Source organism: Palaemon carinicauda, chromosome 9 (genome assembly GCF_036898095.1).
Source record: "Palaemon carinicauda isolate YSFRI2023 chromosome 9, ASM3689809v2, whole genome shotgun sequence".
In the NCBI taxonomy this organism is placed as follows: Eukaryota; Metazoa; Arthropoda; class Malacostraca; order Decapoda; family Palaemonidae; genus Palaemon; species Palaemon carinicauda.
In genome coordinates, this window is record NC_090733.1 from 10,023,226 (window position 1) to 10,034,699 (window position 11,474).

General features: G+C 32.4%; 1 protein-coding gene across 1 annotated transcript; it reads left to right on the plus strand.

Annotated features, from left to right (window-relative positions):
* Positions 1-354: 354 nt before the first annotated feature.
* On the plus strand, positions 355-10,917 carry LOC137646266 (uncharacterized). Its single transcript, XM_068379382.1, has 3 exons — positions 355-528; positions 983-1,219; positions 10,786-10,917. Exons 1-3 carry the CDS (start codon positions 469-471, stop codon positions 10,915-10,917), a joined length of 429 nt encoding a protein of 142 aa, XP_068235483.1. The 5' UTR covers positions 355-468.
* The last annotated feature ends 557 nt before the right edge of the window (positions 10,918-11,474 follow it).

Here is an 11,474-nt window from a genome sequence, read left to right on the forward strand (position 1 = left end):
CCAGAAGAAGATAGGGCGATTTCGGAAGTAGCCACGCAAAGCCCATTTATAAATGCAGTTGCCATAAGGGACACACTGAACTTGCGTGTTTCGTCTGGAACTATAAGAAATAGGCTCCACGCAGACGGTATCCACCATAGGACTCCGGCAGTGAAACAAAAGCTGGAGGATCGTCATAAAACGGCACGGCTGGAATTTGCTCAACGTTATTTGGAAGAGGGGTTAGACTTCTGGGGCAGAGTAATTTTCAGTGACGAAAAGACCTTCGCTTCTAACACGCATGGTCGTCTGCATTGCTGGAGGCGTGATAACACGAGATACGACAGCCAGAACATTTATCAAGTAGCCAGAAGCGGCCATATCACCTGTAACGTTTGGGGGTGGATACACCTGCATGGCGTTGGTGAATTGGCCCAGATCAGTGGAAGGTTCAACGCTGAGCAGTATCTCGAAATTTTGGAAGAGGTGATGGTTCCTTCCGTTCGCGCTTATGCTCTTCCTTATCCTGAGCAGATAATTTTCATGCAGGTATGTGCATTGTTTTTTTTTTTTTTTTTAGTTATATGAATGCCCTTTCTTGACAAATATGGTATCAACTCATTGCTGATATTGGTCATAAAGTAGTTTCAAATTACTCAATAAGACTTTTGTCTTGGATTTATTAGTTTTTATAACTGTAAAAGGATACATCAACATCATTGATCTACATTCCCCTGATGAATCTAAAGCGGCCAAATAAAGCCACTGAAATTGTTACAAGGTATTTTTTGCCTCTTCATGAAAAGTAGACCAAATATTCTTATCAACACACAACACCCACGTCTCCTCCTTGGCTACTCAAGCCCTTTTATTAATCATTATTGTGACTCCTTTTGCTGGACTAAACGGCATTATTTTGCCGTCATTTATATTGAAAATATAAATTGTTCTCCTTCCACCTTGTTCTAACAGTATGATTAATCAGTTATATTATTTCTTTTAGGATAACTGTTCCATCCATACTGCGAGGATTGTCCGAGCATGGTTTGCTGAACAGCGCGACATTGTTCTCCTTCCCTGGCCGAGCAAAGCATGCGACTTGAACCCGATCGAAAATGTCTGGGGGAACATCGTCAACAGCTGGGAGCAGGGTCAGGAGCGTAACCACCAGCGTCTTTTCCAGCATGTTCTGAACGATTGGGAACTGTTCCGCCGCAACCGACAAGTTGTGTATAACCACGTCTCGTCAATGCAAAACAGATTGCAAGATGTTATTGCACATAATGGGTGGATGGACAAAATATTAATGTTTCAAATACGATCTTGTTTTACTTATTTTCTTTTTTACAATTCAACATTGTATAACTAGAATTAAATAATTTTATTTCCATAGTGATTTCACTAAACCTTGCCCACAAATGTAAGGAATGTTATGAGAACAGAAACTGAAAAAAAAAATAATAAGCTTCAATCAACCAGTATCGCTTGAGTACTAAAACAAAAGGTTAATACGAAGTTATGATTGCGATTAAACATTGAATATCACAAATTTGTAATACATAGTTTTCAGATATTTGCTATAAATTCATCGATGAATCCAGCTGATTTTAATAAAGAAAATTCATAATTATATAATAAAAGACTTGGGTATTTTATTTTTTACCAACGATTAAGACCAAGGCCAGCTCAACTGAGGGTGCAATTTAGTCATTTAAGTTAAATGTAAAATAAAAAAAAAATAAAATATTCTAAACCTGACGATAACTGAAAGCAATTCAATCCATCTCTTTATCTCTATGTATCTACCCATCTATGGTGCATCTAGTTGCAAGTTTTAATTGCTAATTATCTTATCTAGAATATTTAGTATTAAAAGTGATATCTTACGAAGCACTTACATTCCCTAAAGTAATTCCGTTGTCAAGTGGGCTTTTGACAACCGATAATTCTCGAACTGCCCGTCATGAATTTATACCTTACTACTCTGAGAATGATCATCATGGAATTTATTTTCATAAAAATTAACATGCGACTGATGATTCCTTCTTGATGTTTTGTTAGGTCATATGTGGAGGGAAATATTACATATTGAACGAGATCTGTGAAACAGCTAGTTTGACGTCAATAACTTGTTTCAGACCCCCACCGTATTGTAATAAGTATTGAAGACACAAGGATATCGGAGTTATCTTATTATATAATGACATGGCTATACAACATTTATCTAATCGAGTCCCTGTTGTCATTATCAAGGTATTATAAAAAGGTCTATATAGTATTGTTTGATAATACCAACGAAATTGACAAAATAAAACCAACCATAGTTCAGTCTCTCTCTGCTCATCTATATGAGTACTGATTTTAATCGGTGTGCAACCATATCTACCAATGATATAAAGACCATCAGGGTGGTTAAGGTGTGTTGTTACTCAGATGACTCGAGCTTAATTACCGCCCAGAGAAATTTCCATCTAGGCTACTCTGGTGAGACGTGGCTCGAATTAAAAAAATATATATATATGAATGATACACTGGATATATTTGTTCCTTTATACATCGGGTTGTCTATTAATTTTCCCCAAGCCTTCCGTATCATGACCTGTCAATGGCTATCATAATTGCCTTTATGAAATTATATTTATAGGTCTTGAATTTGGGGTTTATGATCTCATTTCTTTATAAATTGATGGATTATATAAATCGAAAGCGTATTTCCATTCAAATAATTATGTTCTGAAAAGAACCCATATATCTACTATGAACTAAAGTTGGATTTCAGCAAACGCCTGCCTTAACTGAATGTAACGAAGGTTGACGATGTCTGATTAATCAGGAATGAATATGATTTTTACCATTGCTATTATTACTACTCTGTTACTATACTATTTTTCTAAGTATTTAACAGCAACTTATTTCACTTGTAATGTGAACTATTATTCGTATATCATTAATATATTGTCTACAGTAGTGTTTATAAAATAGGAGCACTGGCATACCAATAGCTCGACCATTCACGTCCGTCGTTACAAGACAAATAGGCTTTCATTGCGGTGTTACCATACTATTTTCATAAAACTAAAGCGTAAGGGGTAAAGGAATACTTTGAGGCAAACTGTACCATCAATAAATTTCACTATGGAGCTGAGAATAATTGTACCCTACCTTTTTTGGATTGTCGCATACATAGATGTAATAATAGTCTCAAGTTCAGTGTATACAGAAAGCCAACGAATATCTCGGCATATGTCCCATTATTACTCAAACCAAGGCAACAAAAGTTAAGAAATCTGTATTTACATCTATGTTTTTAAGAGCATTCCGAGGTCTGCAGCCCTGAATATATTGATGACGAAATAAATGGTATTAGAGCAATAGGTAAAAAACTAAAGTATCCTGAAATTGTGTTAGATGATGCCCTAAGAACAGCAAAAAAGACTTTTTCGGTAATGATAACAGAAAAAACTATAACACACAAAATTTACTTGAACTACCTTATTGTGATTCATTTAAAGAAAATTCCCCAACTGTTAAAAAACTTCAATGTAAATGTAGCATTTAAGAGTAAAAATACAATAAAAACAGCCTTAATAAAGAATTCTCCTGACATTACCAAGGGATGTGTATATCGTATTCCATGCAATGCTTGTGAAAAATACTATATTGGTCAAACTGGTAAAGCCCTAGAAAAGAGAATTGAACAACATAAGAAAAGTGTCAGGTATGCTCAAGATAATAATGCACTCTTTGCCCACGTTAGAGATAAAAATCACCCTATTAATTGGTCAGGTGCAAAGAAATTGGTTCATTCAAATAACTTAGTAGAAAGAAACATCATAGAGTCCAGTTTCATAAAAGAAACCTTAGAAAACAACTTGAATATTGGTCATGGAATGTATAAACTCGACGCCTTTATATGTAAAGAGATTTGTAAACTATATAAAAAAACATTAACCACTTAATGTAGAATTGAATGTATTGTGAATAATTAACGGTCGGTGTGAAATTAATATTTGAGACCTAAGCTACCATTCATTGAAGGAAACAATTTTTTTAATAGTATGCATAAGTATATTGGCACTATATAGTGTTATGCTAGATATAAGTATTGATATATACATGATTATATGTTTATGATATTAATATTGTATACATATAAATGTATATATGCATAAGTATGTATGTGAATATATGTATATATGTATGTGTATATATATGTATATATGTATGTGTATGTATATGTATGTGTATTGTGTAAGTATTTATGTATATGTATATGTATTTGTATCTGTATGTATGTATATATATGTATATGTGTATGTGTATGTATATGTATGTATATATGTGTATATATGTGTATGTATGTATATGTATGTATGTGTATATGTGTATATGTATATATATATGTGTATATGTATATATATGTATATATATATGTATGTATATGTGTATGTATATATATATATATATGTATATATATTTGTATTTTTTGTGTATGTTTTGCTTATGTATTTATATAAATAAGGCTACCGCATTGACATATAAATAACTGTAATGAAAGTAAAATAAGAAGAAAAACAGAATATACCCGCCACTAGAAATGACCCTTTTTAGCAGGTGTCTAACGAGCTTGCGGACTCCTCCTACTCACACCTGAGTCAAGCCCAGGTAGCGGGTAAGGGAGTGTCATTGTTCATCTAAATCTCTATATGTATGTTTGTACTTTTGCTTTCCCTATAAATTGTAAGAAACCTCTCTCAATAAATCAGTCCTCTGAGGAAGTATCACGAAACTAGTCAGGACTCAAGTGTATATTCTGTATTTTCATTTTCCCTGTGGTTCTTCTGCATCTGAGCATCACGTTTTCCTGTGATTTTTACGCATATATATATATATATATATATATATGTATATATATATATATATATATATGTATATATATGTATATGTATATATATATATATATATATATGTATATATATATATATATATATATACATATATATATAAATATATATATGTATATGTATTTGTAACATATATATATATATATATATTATATATGTATATGTATGTATATGTATATATATATATATATATGTATATATACATACATACATATATATATATATATATATATTATACTACTAAGGTCACAATTCTGGGAACTAAACATATTGTATTATATAAATTACGACTGGCAAGCTATACAACCTCTCAAGTACCCAACTCACCTGTTTACTCTTACATTAAATCTGTTACACTTGATAATATTAATACCAGAGCTCTAAGACAGTTAGTATAACTCCCAGACAGCAATGTGTAAAACAATGAATATCCCAAAGGACTCTTAAATACACTCAAACAGAACTGGGTTACTATTATTAAGACTTTTTCAAACCAACTATCACTACGATTCTTTGACAGGATACGACCGAATACTAATTTGAACACTGTTGAATGGAATAGTACACTCTTCTAAAAAATAAATATATTCCATATAAATCACAACACTTTGAAAGAATTTACATAAAACAAATAAATCACTGAAATATTAAGTCTGAACAGAAATTAGATTAAAACATAAATGTTACGATCTGAAAATTATATAATCACTTAACTTGAACTATTTCATCTTAATAAACCTTAGACCAAGACAAAAGAAATAGTAGTAATGGAATTTATACAATTATTTGTTTCACTTAAAGTTAAATCTGAATGCAATATTTTAATTTGATACTTAATGAAAATAGACAACCAGATCCTGATACAAATACCTTTCACCTTACTGGGGGGCCAGTTACAAACTAAGAGAATTTTTATAAATACTCACTATATTTAACAAAACCCGTCATACCAAAACTAATATTTCACTAAATACTTTTGAAATGATATTCTGAGCTGCATATGAGAGAGATGGAGATGGCTATGTCTTGAGACTGGAATTCTCTATCTGATCCATGCAACCCTGGTGTCGCCTAATATATATGAAAATTAGCTACTTCCAGAATTTTTCTGGGACCGAGCGAGATCTGAAGCATGGGGGGGGAGGGGGGGGGCGCTTAAGGGCATCAGAGGTTATCAAATTGATAAAAATGTCAAGAGAGGAACCGAGGTTTCAGGCACATCTCACGGACGCTTACCCTCGCAACAAGGAGACAAACTCTCTCAGTTAGCTAGCTCCACCCACCCTTCGTCCCCGAAATTGAAAAAAGGATAAAGCTCAGCACCAGGTCTCTCGAAAATCTTCAAAGCACAGGCATATATAAAGAATTGCATTTTTTTCTCATAAACATGAAACAATACCAAAGAAAAAGTATAACAAAAAATTGCATAAGCCCTTGTCCCATATCTCGCAGAGGTTACATAACACTCTCAAAAAAGTTATATAAGACTTCATGACAAAGATACACAAAATAAAAAGTTAACTATTAAAAATAACATAAATTTACATTTACTGACTTTAATAGAGAACACAATAAAATTAACGGTAGATATCTTATGTAATTACAAAATAAACTTAAATCTACCAGAGAGGAATTCATCTTGAGAGCTGGCTATTCACCTCTTTCAACGCATAAACAAAATATATAAATATTTAATGAATAACCTATTGTATTTACACTACACTAGACCAGCTTGTAAGCATATATATATATATATATATATATGATTATTTATATACTGATATATAAGATATATATATGATTATTTATATATATATATATATATATATATACAGTATAGATAAATAATACAAGAGCTATATATGAATGTATATGTGTGTCTCTCTGTCACTCCTGACTCTGCATGCTTATTTATTGTACATTTATATATATGTATATATATATATATATATATATATATATTTATATATATATATATATATATATATCTATATATCTATATATATATATATATATATATCGACACAACATCGTGTTCAAATAGAAATATATTTCTACCTCATACTTGGGATCGAACGCTGGGCCCCTCCTAATGAAAGACCAGGTCGAAACCAACCATGCCACAAGAGGCCATAAAAGAAGTCTGAACCTAACTGCCTAATCAGCTGTTCAGGATTTACCTGTGAGAGACATCAGTGTCTTACCAGCGAGTTTTCCCCGACTTCCCGGCCCACCACGTGACACAATTGATAGTAATTCATTCAAATTACCCTTAATGAGTCAATATGGATAAATATCAACACAACCTCGTTTTCAAAAAGAAAAAAATTTCTACCTCATACTTGGGATCGAACGCTGGCCCCTTCTAATGAAAAGCCAGGTCGAAACCAACCATGCCACAAGAGGCCATAAAAGAAGTCGGAACCTAACTGCTAATCAGCTGTTCAGATTTACCTGCTGAGACATCAATCTCTTACCAGACTGATGTCTCACCAGGAAAATCCTGAACAGCTGATTAGCAATTAGGTTCCGACTTCTTTTATGGCCTCTTGTGACATGGTTGGGTTCGACCTGGCTTTTCATTAGAAGAGGCCAGCGTTCGATCCCAAGTATGAGTTAGAAATATATTTTTATTTTTACACGATGTTGTGTTGATATTTATCCGTATTGACTCATTAGGGTAATTTGAATGAATTACTATCAATTGTGTCACGTGGTGGGCCGGGAAGTGGGGGAAAACTCGCTGGTAAGAGACTGATGTCTCACCAGGTAAATCCTGAACAGCTGATTAGCAGTTAGGTTCAGACTTCTTTTATGGCCTCTTGTGGCATGGTTGGTTTCGACCTGGCCTTTCATATATATATATATATATATGCGTGTGCGTGTGCATATATATATATATATATATATGATACCAAAGCACGTAATTAGATACATTTTTTATGAAATTGCGCATATAAATATATATAAATATATACATACATATATACAGTATATATATATATACTATATATATGTAAAATTTATATATATATATAATAGATATATATATATATATATATATATAAATATATATATATATATATATATATATACTCCCTTATATAATAAACTACAATATCTGACTCTGGTCTGTTTATGGTCTTTCTATGCCATTCCAAACGCACAAACTTTCTTAGTTGCAAATCCGTCGTCCTTTTCTTACTTCCCCAGATCTTTTTGCGATCCTCCGGGGATGCATTCTGTTATTCGTATTGTCCATATATTATCTATCCTTCTCATTATTTGTCCCTAACCACGTCCATTTCTTTTTCTTATACGTTAGAATAAGGGATATATATATATATATATGTATATATATATATAAATTTATATATATATATATATATATATAAAAATTTATATATATATATATATATATATATACGATCACAAAGCACGAACTTAGATACATTTTTTATAAAATTGCGCATATATATATATATTATATATATGTATATATATATATATATATAGCATATATATATATAAATTTATTATATATATATATGTATATATATATATATATATATATAAATATGTCTTATTTATAACTGTAATCGAACAGTTTTATATATATATATATATATATATATCCCTTATATAATAAACTACAATATCTGACTCTGGTCTGTTTAATGGTCTTTCTATGCCAATCCAAACGCACAAACTTTCTTAGTTTGCAAATCCGTCGTCTTTTCTACTTCCCCAGATCTTTTTGCGATCTCCGGGATGCATTCGGTATTTGTATTGTCCATCTATAATCTGTCCTTCTCATTATTTGATCCCAACCACATCCATTTCTTTTCTTATACGTTAGAATATCCTCTACTTAAGTTTGCTTCTGTATTCCTGTTGCTCTTTTTCTGTCTCTTAGTGTTATTCCTATCCATCATTATTCATCCCATAGCTCTTGAGTTGTAACTAGCTTATATTCTAAGGCTTTAGTAAGGCTCCAAGTTTCTGATGCATAACTAAATATTTGTAGGAAAATCTCGTTGAATATTTTTTTTTTTCACAAAAAGTGTCATTTGTATGTTTCCTAATCTCATAATGCTTACTAAAAGCTCTCCATCTCATGCTTATCCTTCTTTTGATTTCAGTCTCGTGATCTAGGTAAAACACTTACTGTCAGTCCTGTGTAGAGGTTGGTCCATAACCCTTATTTGTTGTCTCTCTGCATTTCTGCTTTCAATATCATATCTTCTAACCTCTATTGAAATTCCTTCTACGATTCACTAAATAAAACTATATAATCTTTACATATATTGTTAAGGTAATGCCAATTAATATTATTCCTACATTTTCCAAAGCTAAACTTCATCTAAGCATGCTGTGAATAGAAAAGCAGCTATGCTTTAATCAACCAAGAGAGCAAGCAGGCTATAGAAGCTGGTATTTAACAACTGACCATATCCATGTAATTGATTAGCTAATGGAAAAATCATCGGAGGATGACATACCATGTATGGCATTTATAGACTATGAGAAAGCTTTTGATTCTCTCTAAAATTTAGCAGTAATGACAGCTCTTTCAAAGAATAGGAATACAATTAATCTCATGTTATAACAATTGAAGATATCTATATTCAAAGTACAACAATCCTAAAAACTATATGGAGATTGTCAGAAAATTTCAATAGAGAAATGAGTTAGAAAGAAAGATCACTTCTCGCCTAAATCATTCACAGTGTGCCTACAAGAAGTTTTTATGACTTGAGATGGGGGAAATGTAGGAATTAGAATTAAAGGGGAATATCTTAACAATTGAAGAATTGCAGATGACATAGATTTATTTAGTATATCATGAGAGAGATTGAAAAGGATGATAGAATATTTGAATATAGAAAGTAGAATTGTAGGCCTGAAAGAGTAAACTTAAATAATTTTCAATAAAAATGCAGAGACAAGTAATAAAGGGTGTTGTTTGAAATCCTGATGAGATTCAGAACAATTTATTATTTTTCTAGAGTAAAAGAAGGAAATGGAAAAAATCTCAATCAATGAGAAAAAGTTTTTTTAATTCTTATTCGCAATAAGTATGTATGTAATTAATCATTAGAAAAAATACTTTATAACCATTTTTATTTAGTGCTCATATAGTTTTAATATTATTTTTTAAAAACTATCTGTCTATTCTTAGCATAATCAATTTAAGCATTTTAGCATAGCACTAGCCTTAGTAAACGTATAAAGATTTAAATTTTTGGGAATAAACAAAACTTATTTCTCCAGCATGTTTGTTGTATAGCAACTTTTACAATCTTACAATCTGCTTCAACAACAATCATTAATCTTTCACTCACTGTCTAGATCAAGATTAATTTCCCATGTCTGCATTGTTAATTATTAGATTAACGTGAACCCTTTTTGTTACTTTGAATTTCTTTTTGTCCTCATATTTGTGTAAATTTTTCTTACCTTGCCAAAGTGTTGAACCACTAGAGATTTCCTATTAGAATGTTCAGCGGAAATATGCCTAAAACTTTGACCCTGTGCCATTCAAAACGCAATGTCCATTGTTAAACAGACGTCTATTGTTGAGCGGATCCATACTCTGGACCATCCGCTAATACTTAAATTAAATTCCTACCCTCTTCAAGAGCCAAGCTCTTCGATACAGATTATCTTTTGTAAATTTATAGCCCTTCCCAGAATAGTATAGAATTATATCCTGTCCTCTTCAGTAGAGAGATCAGACACCTGCTTCAATACTTTCTTCCTATGAAAACAGATTACCATTTAACACCTACCTTTCCTCACTTTTTATTTCTCTCCTCACGTAGTTGAATCTTAAAACCACTGCCTCTTGCTATATACTACCCAATGCTCACTATATTTTCCAGGACCGACCACTTCTTAGATTGTTCTGGCCAACGACGAACTTTCATTTTGCACTTCACAGCTTCCCCTTGCCAATCTCTTGCCGGATGAATTCCGCTTCCGCCAATTGCTCCTCCTATGTGACCCCATAAAGGAAGATGATCTGCCTTAACATCTGTAAAAGTCTTTGGTTGGTTGCCATGAGAAGTCTTTGGCTGATGGCGATGAGAAGTTTTTTGGCTGGTGGCAAAGAGAAGTTTTTGGCTGGTGGCCAAGAGAAATTTTTGACTGGTGGCCACAAGAAGTTTGTGGCGTGTGGCTCCGAGAAGTCTAAGTGTAATGGTGGCCAACTTAGACTGGAGCTAGAATTCAACGTACAAACCCGTGCTGTACACAAACACCACTCAAATCTAATCACAACGTGGTTTCGTTTGTCTAGTTACTCCTTCCCAACTGATTCAGATTTTAAAGCTGTTTTCTCATTGTGTTCCTGTCGTCAAAGTGTGATTTTTTTGTAAATAAAAAGAGAAGTTGAAACTAGAGAAATGTGGTATTGTAATTCCATGTACTGAAGAAGGGAAAAAGACTAACCAAAAAAATAACTATATTGAGATTCATGAGAAATAATTGTTAGAAATAATGAGTCATCAATACCCGGTGGTCTAGGGGTTGAAAGAGGAACCGCATAAGTTATGTGTGGGAACTTGTGTGCAGTCCAGGTTCCTTGAT

Coding starts and splice junctions, on each gene's coding strand:
- LOC137646266 (XM_068379382.1), top strand. CDS start 469: ATGGTTCCTTCCGTTCGCGCTTATGCTCTTCCTTATCCTGAGCAGATA. Junction 529..982: donor AGCAGATAATTTTCATGCAG/GTATGTGCATTG, acceptor TATTTCTTTTAG/GATAACTGTTCCATCCATAC. Junction 1,220..10,785: donor GACAAGTTGTGTATAACCAC/GTCTCGTCAATG, acceptor ACCACTTCTTAG/ATTGTTCTGGCCAACGACGA.